This window comes from Ostrinia nubilalis, chromosome 8 (genome assembly GCF_963855985.1).
Source record: "Ostrinia nubilalis chromosome 8, ilOstNubi1.1, whole genome shotgun sequence".
In the NCBI taxonomy this organism is placed as follows: domain Eukaryota; kingdom Metazoa; phylum Arthropoda; class Insecta; order Lepidoptera; family Crambidae; genus Ostrinia; species Ostrinia nubilalis.
In genome coordinates this window covers 10959583-10981545 of record NC_087095.1, presented here as the reverse complement: position 1 = coordinate 10981545, position 21963 = coordinate 10959583, and the positions used below count along the sequence as shown (strand labels likewise).

The window sequence follows — 21963 nt, the reverse complement described above, 5'->3', positions numbered from 1 at the left end:
GTCACAAAGTTCGTTTCGGTGGCTAAGACTAAAAATTGTATGAAAAATCATCTTATCTGTTTAAAGTTTAAAGTTAAAAGTTTAAAGCTTTGTGTTAAACGCGAGATCTTTTCCACCCTTTGTGCCCAATTCCGGTTCACACGGAACCCTTCGAAGATCTCATTAACGAAGATAAGGAGTGTGAACTTGTTTTCGCACGTTTGAAAATAAATATTAGAACTATTCCATAATATTTTTTATGCTGTCATTAATATTTGGAATTTCTATTCTAATACTTTCGAGAAGGTTACTTTCGAGATAACCAACAGTCCTAGAACACATTTTTATTAATAGGTCGGCGAACGCAAACAAAGCGTGTTCTAGTGTGGCTAGTATGACTTATGGGGAGTTTATGCAGCACAGAATTTTATTGTATTGATGTACGAGTTGGTGTTGCTTACAAATCGTCCTAAATAGGCCGTTTCTGTTATGCAAATGCGCGTATAAATTTTCCTACTAAAGAAGCCTTTTCCGGGTCAAAACTCGTGGAGAATGCGAGCGCTTGGTATTGTCTTGTTTCGGGAATGGATGGAGGTCGAGATATTGTTTTTGTCCAGAAGCTCTACTACGATAGCACGTGCAAGTCTGATGACCCGACCTTCGGTTACTATTGTGTAAAACTAAGGATTGAAATTACGATTAACAATTTCTATAATTTCTCATGCTAGACTGTCTTCTAGGGAACTTTCTTTTCTTAAATTGAACTGAAAAATCTGACCCAGATAAAAAAGCATACCTAAATTATTTTTACGAGTAAGTATCTAAGTTCGCTCGTTCGTTGTTACGTTCGTTTCAGCCGAAAGACGTCCACTGCTGGACAAAGGCCTCCCCAAGGATTACCACGAAGACCGGTCCTGCGCCGCTCGCATCCAGGCACCTAATCTAAGTATCTAAGTAAGTGGTATACCTAATATGTAATGAACATTAAAATAAAAAAAAGTAGGTATAACCTATTTTGGTTTTCATTTTCATTTTATATAAATTTTAATTAGCCCAAGAGACGTTTTACGAATTTAGGTAACGTTTGACGAGAGTCATAGTCAAAATTACTGCTCTACATCAGATGTTCAACACCAACGATCCACAAAAGTCTTTCTTCCTTTCAAAAGTGTTGTGTGTGCAATAAAGTCTTTAAATAAATTAAAAAAAAAAAGTGCCGTCGCTTCAAGAGTGCAGCAGTTTGCGGTCCAATTGAAAGGGTCGCATAAACTAGCCTCATAATCGTGTACTACTTCCCCTACATAGTATTCAGCGGCTCATAATGAACGTGGCCATGTTAATGATAATGCGGTGGTGATTACAGGGCGCGCTGTCACGGGTGTGGTGTGCGCACATCGTTGCAATCACGTCGTGGAACTAGTAACTATGTAGTAGCTAGTACTTTGCTACGTAACGAGGGTACACTATTCTGAACTGCATAGACGGCATACCAGACTTTACATAGTGCAACATCGCCCCTATTACATTAAGGCGCGGCTGTGCTGTATTCTGAATGTATTGGAAAAAAGTATTTTGGATTAGGTATCGTTTTTCAGATTCACGATCAATCCTTCATCATTCATTTTTTGTTTTATTGTACAAATAGAATGTACAATGGGTGGACTTAATGCTAAAAGCATTCTCCGCCAGTCAAGCTTTGGGTCATACAGAAAGCTGTCAGTGCAATTCTTCAAATTGGTACTTAAGGCGAACTTATTGCGACAATACATTTATCTGCTACCTAGCATCACAGCTTTAGTTGTTGACAATAATAGGTAACGAAGGCAATTGACAATGCTGCAAAATTGTTTTACATTTTATTTGACTAATCCTAACGAAATTTAGGTAAACAAATGGTCACACACCATTCCACCCACATAAACTCGTCGGTTTGTGACGGCATTGCGGACACGAGACAAAGGGTCGTTAGATGTTCAATAACATATTCGAGGCAGGTTGATGAATAATAAATGGCGAAACAAGTACTACTAACTGTTCCAATGCTCAGCCAGTTTAGCCACGGATACCATTTTTTTAATCGGGGCCAAATTTTATTATGGCACCTTCCAGCGTTTGAGATGCCTAAAAAATCAACGCGTTCATGACTTGGATGTGCGAGTAAATGTATTCAACTTTATTTTTCACAAAACGCCCCCTTAATTCTTACCATTTGGCGCCTTAGGCTAGACTCCTAGGGTAGGCGCCCCAGTTTGCCCCCCTCTAGATCAGTACCTACCTGCCATTGATTTGCAGAAGACGTTTGACGATCACGTTAACGCCGAACCGGGATGCGGAATAGACCGCACACATATCCGCGGTTAATAAGCATGTCTGAATGATTAGCAAATACTGAACTCATAAGCAAATGTTGTCTCCATATCAGAGTAGTGAAATTCCTAGTAGGTAATGGGCTTTTTGAATCATATGATAGTTTTTGTTGACATCACGGTTTTACCCAAAATCCAAAACTTTGTTGGCTTGGCTTTGTAAATATGTATATATACGTGTGTAGATATCCATCCATACTTCCATATCCATACAACAGATATAATTATTATGTGTCTGTCCGTAAGTATTTTCACGCTTAAACTAATGAATGAACCCTAGTTAGTAGTTTCAGGTCCAGTTTCTGAATTATTGGGTAACCCCAAAAAACCCAAGAAATAATATAGGGTAGTTTTTTCATCCCGGTTTTCATCTACTGACAAACCTAATACGGGCGAGGCCGCGGGTAAAAGCTAGTCCACCGCATCTTTAGGAATTACGTGAGCTCGTACTATGAAAGAGCAGCAGTAGTAAGTCAGTCAACGATGTTAACTCTTCAAAAGTATACTAAATCATGTTCTCATGCGGATGCGAGCTATGATTAATTTTCTTTTGATCTATATGTCGCAGGCAAATTGTATGATTCCGCATTTTACAAACGGCGTCGTCAGTTCACAAACGCTCGCTGTTCTATGAAATGCCGAAGGCAAAATGTAAATTGCCTTGGCACTTTATAATATGCCACAAAATTTGATAGCCAATTCAATCGCCGTTTACAAAATGCCGCGGCAAATTGAAGTATTTAGTTCTTTTTCTTACCACGCGAGGCGCTGCTTATCAAAACAAGAAAAATGGCGTCGAGTAGTGGTATTGTGATACAGAAAACGTACGTATTCAAAGGACTTTTCCCAAAAAAGTACTGTTTTAAAGACATTTACTATAGTGCATTGAGGAAATTTAACGATTCACAAATAGGAGCAGTGAAAAAGCCGTGGACAAATGAAAAAGTTTTTGAGGTTATCCCGCACGTAAAAAACGCTAAGGTGACAATGGAATCTGGTGCTCGGAGGACTTCTGCGGAATATTATTGGCATAAAAAATATAGTGTTATAGCTTCTTCCAGGTATAATTAAAATGTTTTTTTTTTATGCATATCAACCACAGTCATCTGGTGTTAAGTGGGATGCAGTCTAGGACTTAATTAAAGAACTGATTATCGTAACTTATTTTGTGTCATAGTTTTATGTCCCTACCTATCCGTTTGTCTGTATTCGAAAGTACCATATTATTCATAAAAGTATGTATTATTGATACTTAGGTACGTCATCAGTTTAAATTAGTTTAGTGTTGTTTTTGTTACGAAAATATTTTAATTCGTGCTACTCCTAAAGAGGAGTAGCACGAATTTTAAGTTTGTCCTATTTGAATAAATAGATTCCTGGTTTTTGAAATAAAGTCTGATTTGTCCAACATGTGTTTTATAATGGTCACCCTATTGCAACAATTATAGTCGAAATTATCAATTGAACGAGTCGCCAATTTGCCTTCGGCATTTCATAGAACAGCGAGCGTTTGTAAACTGACGACGCCGTTTGTAAAATGCGGAATCATACAATTTGCCTGCGACATATACAAGGCGTTATCTTCACTTTATATCGCAAGCACATCAATTACTCCCATAAGCTTAGCAACTAATAATCAATAAAAATAATATTAGTGTGTGATTTTTCTATATTGTATCGTCTGCAATAACGAGTTAGTTAAGAACATGCCTGTAAGAAATATTGTACTTAGGTATACATAACCTAATGTTGTGATGGGTTTTCTTTCAGAGATTTTCTCACGTAATCTAGTTCAAACATAAACCATGTTCTAAATAGATATGTACACGACTTATTAACATCAGAATTTTCCAAAATTTAACCGTACCTAATGGGTTTTCCATAGACTGTGTTGATCCAATAAACAGATTTTCCTTATTTGGAAAGCTAGTAAAAGTTAATATAATGATAATAAATGAAATTTTTTTTATAAATTTATTTTTCACCAGATATCGAAAAGTTAGGTTAGGTCATGTCATGAAAAATGAATTGTTTATATCAGCTATGAGTTTTTCTTGTGTTAGTTAAGTATTTTGTTATTTTTTTTAAAGTCCGTTAGTTTTAATTTCTTTCGTCACAATTCTTGCTGGAAAGTAAGATCATAGCAAGACTTGCTTGTTAAAATATTTAAAAGATTTTTTGTAGTGGTCGAACAATGCCCCGGTTGAAAGCGCCCATCTAATTCGCGTAAAAAACCCTGATCTACACAATAACGGCGTGTGCAACGTCAACGCAGGGCAAAGGAAACAATGATTTCCCGACGAGATGAAAGGGCTCGGTGGTGGCGTGCAAGGGATGCAATGAGGCGGTGGTGGAGGATCGCTCGGCGTGCCCGAGCTCTCAGTGTCGCTCAATTCGCGGCGCGCGGTGGTCGTGCGTCGAGCGCGCGTGAAGTGATGCTTGCGAGATGAGGCTGTCGCTGGTGCTTGTGTGGCTGGGCGCCGCGGCGGCGTGCGGCCCCGGCCGCGGGTTCAACCCCCGCCAGCAGGCGCGGCGCTCCTACCCCCTCGTGTTCCGCCAGCACGAGCCCAACTACAGCGAGATCAACAAGTCCGCCAGCGGGCCCGCGGAGGGCCGCATCACCAGACACGACGAAAAGTTCAAAGACTTAGTGCCTAATTACAATCCGGACATCGATTTCAAAGACGACGAAGGCACCGGCGCCGATCGCCTCATGACCCAGGTGAGTTTCCACTGCTTCCGAGTGTTCTCCGGTTCAGTTCGAGGTATCGAAACTGTGTCTTTCAGTGCAGTGCGGTAGAAGTTTCTTCCGATGTTTCTTGAGAAGTGCTGAATGCCGTTATGGTTGTTTGAAACAATGGATTTCACGAAGTGTCCTCTGTTATGAAAACAGCTCCTTAGTGCGCGGGTAGGGACAATCGGCGATGTAAACATTACGCCCGTGGAACAATGGGAACAAATTGCGGGCGTTACGGTAGCTTCGTAGCGAGTGTTTTCGATTGTAGCATTACAATTATGCAGGCTTTGTCAACAAATATTTTGGCTCTGTGACTAATGGATGAATGATGATTTCTTTTCAATATTGATGCCAGTTTGGGTAAATATATGGCCGTCATAAAAGTTGGTGTCGAAGGCATTCTCCGTCATGCGTTGTCGTTCATGACGCTTTGTAAAGCTTCGAGATAACTTACGGGAATTTTTTGTCCGAAATACTTTGTTGTGTCTTCCGTGCGCAATTTTAAAAAAGTTTTTTTTCATTTACTGTTTCATAAAAAATTTCATTCATCAATTAACGTAATCAGATTGTAAACATTTCACTAAAACAAATAAAAAACTCATTGTTTCACTGTGCAAACGCATGCGAGGGTAGTTTACAAATTATTCACGCACAAATGTCATTTAGTATTTTTGAGTAGTTCAGCTTAGGAATTATTGTTGTTTGTCTTTTTATCAGTTACATTAGATGTAAATTACTGTTTAACATACCGTAACTACTCTGAAACTTTTATGAAAAAAATAATAATTGAAAGTTCAAAAAGCCTCTCAATCTTTTTCACACATATAGTACAAGTTTATTTGTTTCCCATCCCTTATTAGTTAACGACAACAAGTAGGTGTAAGCGTTAAACCAAGCAAACGACATGTCACCGTGTTTAGTGGCAATTCTGTTACATTGAATGGCCCACCATTCGTAAAAGGCAGTTTTTCGCACATTAACAGCTGTTAAAAACACATTTATATTCCCTAACAAACTTTCTTTAGTTGTGTTATGTATTTAAATCGTGTAGGTATGATCATTCATTCAAAATTACTTAATTTTGCTCGTAGATTGGTAGGTAAAGATTTGCTTAGATTGCCTCATTAATAAACCTGTTTATAATTAGTTTTTTATTAAGCTTCTTTATAATTTAGTAGTCAGCCATTTTTATATTTACATCTTTTGTTTGTTACATAGGTTCAAAAAGGTTCAAGTTTATTTTTTTCTTCTATTTTTATAAAATAGCACTTAAGAGTGTTTTTTTTTTCACAAAGTCAAGACACAACTTTGTAGGAGCTTTTTTAGCTTTTAGGTATTATTTCACTACTTCAAGTGTTTAAAATCATCATTGTGCATTGTAGAATAAAATTTAGTTAAGTTATTAATTTATGATAGCAATGTACCTTAGGTAAAATGTATTTCTAAATAGAAACATATAAATACCTGAATTTATCATCATGTAGTAAAAACCACAATGAGCTATTCCTCATCTAATGAATTACCATGTGGTAGCGTGTTAATCACTTTTACTACTCACCATAATAAAATGATGCAATTTTATTTGATCATTCTGCTACCTACTGAACAAGTTGCAATGAATCTTTATTTTATAAACGTCTTTTTGTTTTGTATAGGTAATTTATAATAGGTACTAATAATTTACTTACATTTAGATTTTTTGCTTGAAAAATAAAGAACGGTAATAAGTTATTAATAAAATAAATAAAGCATTGGACTGTCCAAAATAGCTTAAGGTAATGTATGCTTAAGTTAATCTAAGTAACTATTGTGTATTCAGTCAGTCATAGATGAATAATGTGCCTGCCTGCTTATTATCACATTTAATAGTGAGTTTACATGAGTAAGCCTCGCACGACATATACTTATGTAGATTAGTAGATATTTAAACTATGTTTGCCCATCCTCGCGTCAAAGGTACCGCTTGGAGTGAATATGCTGCAAGTAAATATGTTATTAAGTGCTGTACTTGTTATATGTTTTATTGTAGTTAACAGCAATAAAGACATGTATAAAGTCACTATAGAAGCAGTCTTCAGTTGTCAGTGACTAATGAAATCTGAAGTCAATTATGACTGCAAAGTGGAACGATACAATAGCTATTATGAAGTACTTAAATGTGATGATGAGTCATGCAATCATATTTTCACATGTGATACCTGTGTGACGCAATGATATGGCAGGTCAGTGTCCAGCGTGTCTAGCAAATTATACTACTTCTGCCTATCTTTAGGTAATACTTTGGAGTTTGTTTGACAACAAATTACCATGTTTTTAGCAAAATAACCCTGATTTTTTAGTAAGCAATAAATAAAAATTAGCAACTTCGGATGTAATTATAGTAATGATGTTCTGCTCTGCTCTGCTAAAACGTTTGGCAACCTTCAGAATCGGATAATATTTCAGCAAAACACATAGGAAAATATTGCGCGAGCGGCTCTAATGGTTAATCAAACATGGCCGCCTGTTGACAAACAAACTGACAAACATCGCCTTTGTCGGTCACTCTATTTCCTTGGCTATGTAGGTCATGTTGCTACTACTAATATTAATTTCTCTAAGAGGTATGGTGGAACTATGTATGAATTTTCCTCCATTAATAAAAAGTAACTGGTAGTTTCTTATATTGAAAAACTAGCTAACCCGGCGAACTTTGTTCCGCCTTAATGGCAATAAATAAGCAGACTTTTTTTTTATTTCGAACGGGATAAAAAGTATCCTATGTCCTTCTCCTGGCTCTAAACTACCTCCCTGACAATTTTCAGCTAAATCGGTTCAGCCGTTCTTGAGTTATAAGTGGAGTAACTAACACGACTTTCTTTTATATATATAAATATAGATATCATATTTTCTAACTTTCTTTATCTTGATTATTATCATTTTTTTTCTATTGATGAAGATTTTTAGGTGTTGAAAACTGTTATTTTTGGCAAAGAGAGCTTTTAATTTCCAGTCGAACTGCAGTAATTCCTGAAATAGCTACTACAAACAGATACACGCTTTAGCTGTTAATGTTTAATGCTATTTGCAGTTCAAAACTATATTCCTAGACAAAATCCCGTATAATACTTAAGTTTATACTCTGACCGTTTGATGGTACACGTCCCCTGCTGATTTATAACTCTTTGTACATCGAAACGACATCTAAGACTGTAGCAATTTGTTTGAGAACGCCTCGCACTAAGGCAATTGTGTAATTTGCAATATACCATTCAGATGAAAATGTTTTTCCTCATGTCACAAAGTGTGCCAATAAAAATTGTGAACGACAGTGAGTCTCGGGTTACTGTTGGCCTGTGTTTTTGCTGTTTCGGTTATGCGGATTTTTTTTCGCCAATTAAAATAGAGACAGTCTGGGATTTTGGTGTTTAAGAAAATATAAGCGTAGTGTAGGAATTTTCAGGTGTGTTACATAAAGTTAATTTGATGCAATATTACAACAGACGGGCAGACATTTTGTAGATTTTTTTTATAAGTATTATGTAGCTTGTTTGTGATGTTTGCATAGGAAAAGGCGGTAAGCTTATTTTTCCATAATAACTCTAAGTATCTATATTCTATTGAAGATAAACATCAACTGTAACAGCCCGCAATTGTTTCTTCAAGTCAAATTCTGGAACAGCTCCGAATTCATGGGACATGTTTATCAGCGTCGCTATTTTCGGTTACAGGTTAATGCAATGTCAATAGATTGTTTGGCGGAGTGAATTCGATTTAGCGGCCGAGACAAGGTGTTTACGCTCCACCAACTAGAGCGAGTCCAAGCCCCGGGCTGGACGTCATCACAACCATATTTCAATCTCCGTCAACCCGAGAACTGAAATAGTGGTCGCTCGTTCAAAGGATGCTATTGTTTACCCACTCATTTGCAAATAATGACTCGAATAATAAGTACGAACGGATTTGCACAGCAAATATTTTAATAGCCTAATGTACCTTTACGTGGAATCCAGTTATATGGAGATAATAATCGGTATAAGATGGGCCGTACGGGCGATGATGCAGGTGTGTGCGTGGAAGAAAGGCCGGCGCGAATCCGCCGATGGTTATATGTTATGTGTGGCTCCGGGCGCAGCACATAGCCCGGTCGAACCGAGCAGCCTTGCATTCGTAAAAATCTTCAAACCGGTTCGATGCGCCTCCATTACTTTCTTTCTGCCTCTCCGCCGTGCCTCCCATTTTAACTCGGTCCCACTTTTTATCAGGAATCGGTATCTCCGTCTAATAGTATTATTTATTTCTCATAAATAAGAGGGAATATAAGTAAAGTTAATGCGTACGGGAAGCGGTACGTTACAAGCCAAGATGCATCAGAGATAAATGTGTTATGCTCTTTCCTATGGCTGTTCTGTGCGTTGCATAACTTGCTTGGTGACAGTTTGGGATTTATTTGTTCTGATTGACTTGTATTTGGGAATATTTAAGTAATAGCTGAGAACTGATCTGTGCCACAAAATAATAATGTTTCGCTATTTCTTAAAAGTTAATGTTCATATAAGTAAATTTAATTCTTTATATTAAAGAAACGCCTTTGTTTATAAATGGCAAATCTAAAATAGTAGGTAGGTGCATACTTAGCACAAATTGTTTACATTGCCAATATTAACTTGTGATTATCATGTCTAATTTAAATGTACGTCAAAGATGCATGTTAGCCATACTGCGTCTGTTACTACACTAGTTTTTGTGAGTAAAGGATCAGTTATTTTGAAAAGGCCGTCATCCATTGAGCCGGCCGCGCAAACCGGCAAACCGCAGAATAGACGCGCGACCGCATCGAGTTGCGCTCCTCCGATTCCAATCGGAATTACTTACCATTTTATGTATGTTTTTATTTAATATTTTATATCCCTGGACGCGAATAAGGCCCGGGCGCGGGCGGGGGTGCGCGGGCCGCGGGGGGTGAGGGACATAAATATCTCGGTGATTTATGGGCAAGGCGGTCGCGGGATAGGTCAGCATTATTCAATTTCGTATTTGAGGCTCGGGTTACAATGAGCTTTTACTGCGGCGCGCGCGCAGATAGCGAGCAATCCCAGTCGCCGCGCCAACTTTTGTTATCTACTTTTTAAACCCCATTGTAATCCCAAGATTAGCTCGCGTTAACGTTTTTCGGTTGACGGAAACTGTCTAGAATATTCCTACTCTACGCCTATTAGATAAACAGTAACGAAAAGCAAACAAAACTTTTATAAGACCAAATCGTTTTAAAGTCACTTAATTATAGATTGTTAATATTGATTTTATTTCATTAACAGATACGCTAAAGTGGTTTAATTTGTTAGCAGCAAAAGACACCGCCACCCAAATTAGACGCTTTTCGGCTTATTAGCGCAGGATAAAAAACGGAATGAGCCCCGATCGCTTTGTGAATAATTGACCATAATCAAATTAATCCTAAAATTCTACGGTGCGTTTACAGCGCTGTAAAATGTTATAAAGACTTCTTAACGGCCGAATCAAACATTGTGCGCTTGATACTAACTGGTATTATAAAACTTGTAAAGCATAAAAATAACCTATTGCGCTTTTAGATTTAAAAATAGTTACCTACATTATTTTGTTTTTTGATAATGAAAGAAAATTGTTAACAAAATTATTAGCTAATAGTAATATGTAGTAAATAATAAAATGTACAGAAAATCAAACTAACCATCGTTCGAAAAACTGGTTTTTTAGCTGGTATTTTACTACTGATTAAAAAATTAGAAAATGCAAAGCTTAGGTTGCGGTCACACGACGCGCGCGTGGCGTTGAAAGCTCGATTTTTTACGATTGCGTTTGCGAAGGATAGCTTTCGCAACGCGCCGCACTGGATTTACAAACATTGTATCATGTGGCGCTGGCTTAAAAATTTATTAGTCACAGGTATTTTTATTTCAAAATGGTTGAACAGAATTCAAATATTCAGTTAACATTCCTAACCTGTAAACATCCGACAGTCGATTATCGTTTAAGCGTCGGCATCATCTGAATTATTACTTTATTTTTAAGTGCTAGTTAAATGCCCGGACACCGGCACACCAAGAATCTTATGTTGTAGCAATAAGGGTTATTTTGCGCCAAAATAATAGTGGAAGTCATTATTGAAGTCAATAACTTCACTGACTAATCAATCCGAACTAAATATTCTTGTAACTTTGTGCAATTATTGCGAATAAAAGTAACATCTAAAATCTCGAAGATGTCTAGATTTATGAGGAAGCTTATATTTCTACAAATAAGTGCGGAGACGGTTGTTCAAATATCGCTAACATATTTCTAAATCCACTTAAATTCCAGAGTATATTCTGAACTGAAGCGAAAATCGGTAGTCTCTTACGGCCCTTAGCCAGATGAGCGAGAGGTCGGAATACTGTGCGGTTGGAAAAAAGCGGAAAGTCAGGCTAATAGGCCTTCTAGAGCCAGGTCTTTGAACCTCCACTGTTTGCAGTATATTTTATAAAGTCGCTTCTAAGGTGGCGATGAATTAACGATTTGCATCTCTTCAGCAACGTAAACAGCGATGATATATGTAAACACAAGTGTGTTAATATCTCCCAGGAATCTTCGGTTTCCCGCGAATACTAAGTGTAGTAGGCATGTGTGGCGGCTGTTCAAACAGTCTGTTGCAAGAGTGCATTGATTCATGTGAAAATGCTAAGTATTGCGAAATGCGGAACGAGACTTTACTAAGATTTTTAGAATAAGTAAGTAGGTACGCTTGAGTTCTCGGTCTTTCGAACCAAAATTTTCCTTAACAGCCGGCCTACCTACCTAAGTATCAGTATTTGAGTTTGCTTTTAGTCACTTTTCGAATACTTCGGCTATTCACAGAAGTTTCTTAGCACTGGGTTTTAGGTACAACCTAATCTTTTCAAATTTCTTATTGGTGAGCAGTAAAATTGATCGGTTGTTCCACTTTCAAGCAACGACAAGTAGGTATATCTATTCGTAGTAAAGTTGGATTTTTAGTTTTACATTTATTCACAGGACTCCTTAGATTTCATGATATCTTAAGTGCACTGTCAGTAGGCTAACCTTTTCCAGTATCTTGGATAGGATTATGATTTTAATAAGTTGGTTATGTGGCGAAAATGTACTTGGATATTTCCGCGATTCCCTTTAAGTAAGGGCTTATATTATCAAGACATGTTCGTAATATCAATTTGTGAATTTATAGTGCAGGTTTTAATAGAATTGTAGAATATTAAGCAATATCACTGTTATTTAACTTTATCCTTACATTTGTATATTGAGGGCAGCAGCTCTTCATTAGGTGACAGGTGAATCGTTGATTTAACGTTTGCCACACACCGCAAGCTCATACAACTGTCAACTTAAACTATATGTATGTATATTAGAAGTACTTACTACTATCCATCAATCTCTCCTCTATTGATTCTGAACCTCTATTTGATCATATAATCGACGACGTCGTTCATATCTTAACGGGTTCAAGACAAGGCGTTTTGGATTAGCGATTATAAGTAAACAAAATAATTATTATCATATGCATAGAGTACCTACATTTACAGATAAATATACTTATTGGAAATGTTTAGACTTACATACAATTTGGTATAGGTTACGTATTAAATTGTAAATGAGATGTTTCACAACATCAAATGCACTTAATTTTATGAAACATTTCATTCAAGTTGACATGTTTATTAGCATTGCATGATAGATTCCTATCTACCGCAATCCGATGGCAATCTATCTTTTAAATTAGACATTTAACAACTTTTCTACATACCTAGATAAGTTATCTTGCTATTTTTCAAGTTTTGTTTGTCTAGTGAACTATGAACGCTATTTTTAAATGTCACATCAGTATTTTTCATCTCTTTAGTTATTGGAACCAATAAAAAAATCAAAGTTAAAAAGAAAAGAGTAGATATTTATAATGTGTGGATAAATAAAAATGAATATTTTATATTAATCGATTATATTAGTTTCGTAGTCATTCGTAACGCCGTAGTAAGTAACTGTAGCACTAGCCACCAATGAATTTTCATTCATAGCATTATAACTGGGAAATAGATGAAAAAAATATCATTGCTCATGACAATTCCATAAAATTATCGAGTTAGACGAGAGATGGTTTGACAAGGAACAAGTTGCAAAAAGCGGTATTCTCTGTTTGCGCGCGCAGCCTGCGAGACGCGTTTGTTTTAATTACTCGAGCTAATATTTGCCGCGCTTCGTGGTATGGATAGCAACGAAAGACGCTATTAAAATTTATTATACTTTATTTGAAATTAAGCTAAAGAACTTCCACTAACTAATGAATAATATACGAGTACATATTGTAAAAAAATAGATTTTTTATGTATTGTTTTGTAGTTTAAACATTTATTAACTTACAACTTTGTATTATTATGAGGCAGCTATTTCTAGATTGTTGCTAATATATTTTTTGTGGTTAGTTTTACTGACCTTACTTGTAGGTTTATCTTCGTCTTATCTGTCAAACCTCAGTCAATGCTACGGCACGGGCCACGCAGGCAAACCCGAGAACACACAAGATTACGGGATAAACGGAAAAACAAACTTTTTCTTAGATCTTATTATCACCGTTGTATTATAAAATGTTATTTAAATAAAACTGCCTTTGATAAAATGCCTCATATGTTTATGTTACGTGGTTTAAATACTTTGTAACACTCTCATAGCAGTTTTGTCGCTGCGCAAACACGTATCTCGTAACATATAAGTTAATTAACACTGACAACTAGAAGGTGGTGTTTAATTGACGTAGGTGGTTTGCAAGTGGGTGATTATTCTACTCTTAAATCATTTTGATGTATTTGTAGGTACTTGAGCAGAGCAGGTACAGTACACAGTTACAATACTAACTCAGCCATAAAATTGTTTGTTATAACCTACACACAGCGAAAACTACTAAATCTAGGACATTACAGATTTTATTACTTACAGTTTTTTACTAAAGAAACCCCATTCTCAAAAGCTTGAATTTTGAAAATGCAGGACAAAATAACATTTCTTCACGAGAACGTTAAGCAATACGCATCCTATGAGGTTTATTTACTTTCTAAATACATAAACAGCTCAACCTATTCAAAGTTGCTTTGATCGCATCGAGCTTCCGATCGCGTCTGTTATCTAGACCATCTGATTCTGTTCAGCAAGTCCTACATCGATCGTACAGAAAGGTGCACAAGCACATTCTGTTTATGTGGTTCAAAGCGTTATCCGTCGGTGTGTTATCGATGGCTATTAGTAATTTATCGCTTTCAAATGGTAAGCGCTCTCTTCCTTGCTTTCGCAATATGTTATGATCTGTTCCCTTTGATATATGTAATAAAGGTGATTCACCCAGCTAAACGAATGATTTACAGATTTAGGGACCGTTTCATAAGCGGTGTATCGAGATGGCCTTAAAATAGGTTTATTTTTATACGTGTTAACAAGCTCGCATTCCGTTTTAGATTAGGTATGTGCATGTAAACAGTGTAAGATAAAGCGGTTCTTTGATTCTCTTCCGCAATCAGAGAGCTTAATTTTTAATAAATGAATACCAAAATAGAATGCAACGATTGCAATTTACATGCCGTGAGTGACTCTCAAGAATGCGATTGTCGATGAAATATATGCATAATTTCTTTTCAAAGATCACTTGTATCAGACTTAAGTGGCTTTAAAATCAGGCAGTACCGCCTCGTCGTGCCGATCGGCACTTAAAAGTTGCACCCAATAAAAGTGCACCTCGCAAGGCCCACGTCCGTAATTGGTCCTGAACACGGTTCCACTCCCGGCGCGGACGCATGCTCGTACGAACATTTACGATCTCGTTGGTCTCGTTTAATGACGTGTGACAAACCGATACGAGGAACAATGAGCATGTAATTGCATTTTTACAATTAAACGCCAAAACGGGTTTTACGACGGCCCTCGTTTGGGTCGTGTTGCCTGAAAACATCGATATACCACTTGATATGTTTTTGAGATTCAAAAAGGGAATTTTTCGCTTTGGTTTTTCTTTATTGACAATGTTAAGGATTGTTAGTGTTCGGAATAAAACCAAAAGTGTTTCAACACATCCTTCAAGGCTCCTCAGAAGGTCGCTGAGGGCAGCGTGCGCAGGCGCCGCGGGGCGTCCTCCCCGCACCCCTGCGCCGCCATCACCTTTATTTATATTTATTTACCTTCCCTTCATTCACCGAGGGCCGCCCTTTCGGCCCTTTTTGTCGCACCTTAATATGACCGACACAAATATTGTGAAAGAACCTGCGGTTTGAGTGAATTTATTGTGGTGCATTTTGCTCTGATGCATATCGCATTCCGGAAACTCCAAAATGGAAGATAAAACTATTTTCTTCTCTCGTTTTTTTGTTTAGTACAAACAAGGAGTCCCGTCCAGCCACGCCGCAACTTGTACTCGTAAAACTTGGCCTTTTGTCGACAAATTAGCACCCAATTAGATAAGTGCACTCAACTCGCCCTCGGCAACCTCAACTCAAAAATGATTTGAGTATTTGAAAAAGTGGCCTTTTCTTTTTGCTGACCCTTTTGTCGGGAACTCATGGTTCTCAAACTTTGAGCATTAAGCTTGTTATCATAGAATTTTCAGTCTTGTATTTATAAAGATTCATATTTTATTAAAACAAATAACTCCGTGACCATGTCTCGATACGATTGCCAATATTGAAATTAATAAACAAACTGAAACAATGGGTTGGCCCCAAGATCAAATCTTCACCCCATCGAACGGTGTGACGGGCGACATTCACGTGCATCAGTTATCATGATAAATGGCGTATTTATTTATCGGACGAGCCTAAATAGCTATGGTAATATTGGCCCTACAACAGCACAAAAGGTAACAAAACACAAAAGTTGAAAAAGGTAAACCGCGCTATTTACAAAGTGGCTAGCGTGGACCACACAGCCACAATCGAGCCGCGCGTGCGACTCGCCCTCTGCACAAGAAAAAAAATCATTCCCAACATAGATCTTTTTTCGGTTATAGATCTCGCATTTTGGTGGTGTGATTTGTGACTTTCGGAAACGTTAATGGCACCTTCGATTGTCTTTTTTGGTTTTCGCATTGCTAGACTTTATGCGACTTGATTAGTTATTTATAGCCGAGGCATTAGAATTAGTAGAATTTTCGGATATGAAACTGTAATTCGTAGTAGAACGCAATGCTTCGTAAAAACGCGAAGTGTTTGGTAAATGTGCGCGCGCGGTATTGTTTACGCGAGCGCGCGGGCGCTGACGGACGAAGAACAAGCGCGCAGTCTTTGACACCGCAGCGGGCCTCGGATTCTGCCCCAGGCTATTTATAGTTAGATAATTCCTCCTCACAGACAATGTGTTGTTTTGCATTACACTTTTGCTATCTGCTGGTCACCGCAAAAAATATCGAGATCTAATACCTAACTGTGCTAACCTGACTTATGCAACTTATAGTAATATTGGATAATATCTGATGTAGATAAGCTTATTTCTTACAGTAATTACAGCAAATTAAATTAATTATAGATGTTTTATCAGATGTGTGGTTTTAGTCGGATTAAAGCATGTACTAGTTTATCCATCAGCGATTAATCCGACGTGTTTATGCTGATTTATGTTGAACAGCATGATGAAGTGCACAACTAGCGAGCCGCGGTGCACTCGGGCCGATCAGAGATCGGGGATCTTTCCGTAGGCGGCCTCGTAACTGTTGTCGAAACAATTCACGGTATGCGGTTGCATCAATGTTTCTTCCGAAGATCATTACACGTGGAAGTTCATAGGTACACGTCATTAGCCGCGTTTACATATGCACATATGCGCTACTTTAGGGTTCGTCTAATTGAATGTGGGCGGCAGCGGCCTAACCTAATTTACATTAATGCAAACGAGGCGCATTGTTCAGGTGTGAAATGCCAGTGTCAACACCAGGCCTCTGCTCAAATAGTTTATTAGCTCCACCCAGCGGTGTGCTGGCGGACCGACCTTTGTTACTCTGACAACCCTTTAAAAGACATGCATACTTAACGCTTAAATATAACTATTCAACACGCCGCGTCGACACACATCGGTTGAGCAATACGCTGAACCTTCTCGCTGCCTACTGAGAATGTTACAAACTGGCAACATTTTACATATTTCAGGAAAAATAGTTTTCCTTCCTTATTCAATCTAATTGGCTTGATTAAAACGGTTTTCTCTTAAGAGGTGTTATTTCATTTACAATTTCACAAAGTGCATCAAGGGTTTTATGACCAATCACATCTACTTTATAGACCGTTTGAGCGACGATTTAACGGCTATAAATGTTTTTGAGTGCAACAATTTGTGCTGGGCAGGGTGTGTCGAGGTCGATGACTGAGGGTGCCGGCCTGCCGGCTGCGGTCACTGAAACACAAGGAGATCGCGGTGGTCACCAGTTTTGTATCACAATGTCCGCGGAGCATGCAACTGACCGCGATGTGGTCGCTATGAAAACATCCCATTCACCCACCTCTAAGCTTTCACACACATCTTTTAAGTCGTAAAGGAAAATCAAATTAACTGTAGATACTCTACACATTAGTTGGTGCACGTTTTCAGTTATTTCCTTTTAAAACTTTCATGTAATTTTCTCCAGTATAATTTCCCCATAATTTCTTATTTGCTTGGATTAAAACTACGTAAAAGTTAACAATCTCTTTTAACATTATATCTTTTAATCCAAATTGCATCGATCAGTTAATAAATATATCATCGCTTCGCATTTATTTTGAAATCTGATGATAGCAAATGATATTTCACTTGAAAAAGACAAGTTGTAATTTAATCGGATGGAGTCTGAGGTGAGGTGACGTCACGTAAAAAGACAATGGTCGATCATAAATTATAGTGACAATGTGCCACCTCGGAAATTAATCTTTGCATGTCGAGTGTCATGTGTATCGCCGGGACTGTCCGTAAACAGAAAAAAATTGCCGATTGACTCTGCGAGGAAGGTAAAGTGCATTCTTGTGTTGTCGGGTGGAGCCAATTCGCGGAGACGTGCGAATGTGAGTTATCGTCAGTTATTATTAGCCATCAAATCGATATATTAACATATTTTATAGTTATGAATCATGCTTTGCTTGAGACCTAATTGCGTGATAGATGCATGACAGGTGTATTTTATGTTTATTTACATTGTTACGTTGCACGTAGTTTCAAATACAGTCGTAGATTCAATTGACAGATATAGCAAACATCTTTAAAACTACCGTTATAATTAAACATCGCAAAAGAGAGCTGAAACTGAAATAGCTACTTTACTATGATGTTAATTCGATTTGATTTCCAGACGATTACTCTATTGCGCATACGAAACAAATGTTGATTGGTCTTCGGTCCACAGTGTTTAATAACTCAGCCGGCTGTGTTGGGAGCCAGCACTGTTTACTTTATAAAATATCCGATTATTCATCGGCATGGTACGTTTACAACAATACCTGAATAAATCATTTATGTAAGTACCGTTTTAGTTATGAAAAGTTGTACGTTATTCGCGTGTTTATACTTCATCGTGTAATGGCACATTTTGAAGACAGTAGTTTGTTAGACGCGTGTTCTCGAAAGTAAAACGCTTTGGTAACTCTTGCGTATTAGCGATCACTACACTGACTAATAAACGTCATATTTATCCGCGTGATCGTAAAATAGTAATAACTGTAAAAGACTATGTAACCCACTCATGAAACTTCATAAACTGTAAACACGTCATAAAATATTTCAGGTTAGGCACAAAATGTAAATAGGCACTAAACCAAATATAATTTATGGAAAATTCTTCATTAGCCTAATCAACGAGTACCTACTTAATAATTAATCACGGGGTTTTTACATAAAATCACGTCAATTGAAGCATTAGTAATAATTGTGAAAATGTTATTAAATTTTAAAATATTCTGATATACTTAATCCGGGTAATATAGGCAAGTAATCGCGCAACAGGAAGTTTAATTTATAGTAGGTACCTATTATCCATGAAACTGAAAATGACAATTAATGAAATGATGATTAATGAGTAATAACTGTAATATTTTAACATTTCCTATTACAATCTATCAAATTTCATTGAATTAAGAGGTAGTCGCTTTACAGGAAGTTTACACGGGCAAAATCTATGAAACTGAAACAACTCTGAAAATAGGGCGACCGCGGATAGGTTCATTCCTAAACTCCTAAATTGCTGTATAACTGTGTCAAACATCGTTGTTATACCTACAGTAGGTTGTATTCGAAATTGTTTGCACGTTTGTTGTCGAAGTTATTTCATGAGCATATAATTGGTTTTCTTAGTGGCATTGTTGTTTATATGGGAAGGCATTCATGCAACGCTTCGCTTGTTTACGATCGGCTACCACATAGACGATTTGCGGGCAAACCATTTTGAATAGGAGTTGGAGGCCAACCGTGTTGTCAGTTTTCTATACAAAATATTGTTGATGATATACAAAGCAGATGCACACTATGTGATGCCGCAACCGCAAAAGGTGGGATTTAGTCCTTGTACTCAAAAAGTTAAGAAATGTGCTACATAGTAACTTAACGCGCGGGAATAAAAATAATTACTACTATTTTGTTACAATATTACAACTTTAACATTAATATTGAATTAAAAAATATATTTACTACCTAACAGGAAGATGTTTTAATATCGTTTGTAAAAGTACACATACCTATTTAAAAATATTATAAAGTATAAACAGGCCCTAAATTTTTTTTGCAAGCATTGTAATGGGCTTAATTAAGCTCGATACCTATTTTCCGTTCATTTTCCTGAAGCGAGAGTGTAACCCCTGCTAGTGAAAGTACACAAAGGAGTAATAAACAAAAAGGAATGCGTACACGCAGTTGTTTCGGCATATAGCTTATTTACAAACATCCGTGCGATAGGTGGAAAATCTTATAATGTAATAGTCCGAGTTATTTATGGGAGTGCGGGCGCGGGCTATTCGGAGCCTCCGTCGCGAGCGCAGGTTCACACGGTGAGTTGCTTTTATGCCCCAGTCACTCTTCCCATTGCCCATATTGCACATAGGTATAAGTACCTTTGTATATGTACTTACATATGTATATGTGCAATCGTCATTTATACCAAACTCAACTTTATTGACATATTAACAATACGCACTTAATAAACCATAAGAATAATACAGCAGTTTTTTGCATAACCATAATAATAAATAATTTAAAATGCCCTTTCATGATAATGTCATATGACTCATTTATACAAATCTCAACCCGAATTACCTTGAGACTGGTCGGTAACAGACTGAAACGCAATACGACCTGTGTTTAGTTTTTCTGGTTAGTTCCATTCTTAGGTAAGCTGACCTGTCGTTATTTGGTCTAGCAACGATTGTCCCCGGCAGAACAATGCTGTGCTCGCCCGCGATTAATAAACTAATGGGTATAATTGTTACCCCGAGGCGCCCGGTGCGCACGCGTCATTATTTTGACTATGACCGATCGACTTCGTGCCCCGATAAGGCAGGCCGTGCCTCGGCACTGATTTCGTTTTATTGTTATATAAACGTCTCGGGAAAGAGCTAACTTCCGTCTTTGCAAATGATAACATTGATTGTCGTTGCAGTGCAGTTTGGTTCTGAAGTCAGTCGCAACTCGCAACCCAGAGGCTATTTCCTACAACAATGTTGTATTTTTGAATCAATTCATCCCTGTCATATAGAGGAGATGACAGCGAAAGATATGCCCGAAAATACGAAAACGGCATTTTCCTCTGGAAAATTGTTAGTTACCTGCAGTTTTCTTTTTCACGCAGAAGACTAAATGAGAATGCGGAAATAACGGGTGCGCTTTCATGGCTTATAGTATCTGTTTATAAATTTTACCTGATGATCATAAACGTATCCCATTATAAATAAGAAGCTTTGCGAATGAATCAATTATTTTAAAATGACACCATAATTTCTGAATACTCATTACATTACTCAAGAAAAGTGCTCAATGGGCAGCTGCTGAAATCGGTAGAGTCAAAAGGACGAGCCATTGGTCTAACAGCAATCAAGATATTTCTAGGCTCTTACCACAAGGGATATGAGTTGCAGTCATTTTCTTTTATAGGGTATAATAGGCCACTTTCAATGTGAAAGTATGGCGGGCTCCTGTAATTCTGTTTGTCCCACAATAATTTTAATTTACTTTTCGTATAGGCTCGGGACTAATAGCGGTTCAGATGCGCCGGCGCAGAATGCCGCTCTTGCTGCGCAATGAGACATAAATACAAAGTTATTGGTCATTGTCTTAATGCAACGGCCGGTGCACCGCCGTAACTATTAAAATGCTCGATGCGTTGACCTGAAATGCATGCGCTTATTGTGACTGGAGATTCTGCTTTACTATTATCTAATTTCTTTTGCGTTGTCTTTAAAGGATAATCTCGGATTCTTAGTCGTTTTCAGTTAATTAGTACGAAAGTTTATGTAACTTTCCTCGCTGAAGATAATTTGCCTACATGACTGATTCATCAACCTTCAAGTTTATTTCATTTGAAAATAATTAATTGTGCGAAGCTTACACGTGTAACGAATCGGAATACCTATTAAAACTTGCCAAAACTCACACTTTTTTGTAACTGAAGAAGTAAATATAGATGACATGTATTTGGAAAACAGGTATTTTATTATCAGACGCGGATGCATTTACCGGGACTTGTCACCAATAACTTTTTGCTGCTATAAATACTCTTAACTTAGGAATTCATAATTAGCACATAACATCGACATTTCGCGCATTACATATTATGCAACACAAAATAAAGGATGTTAAAATATTATTCAAATACCTAAGTAACTATTCTATTCTGTACTGTGCAATTAGTTAAATGTCATGACCTAAATA

The 21963-nt window shown here is 37.4% G+C and overlaps 1 protein-coding gene across 1 annotated transcript in view; it reads left to right on the top strand.

Annotated features, from left to right (window-relative positions):
- The first annotated feature begins 4791 nt into the window (after positions 1-4791).
- Positions 4792-21963, top strand: part of LOC135073923 (sonic hedgehog protein) — a 40622-nt gene continuing 23450 nt past the window's right edge. Inside the window, exon 1 of the mRNA XM_063968174.1 lies at positions 4792-5067. Within this exon, the coding sequence (XP_063824244.1) occupies positions 4792-5067 (276 nt within the window). The remainder of the gene's footprint in view (positions 5068-21963) is intronic.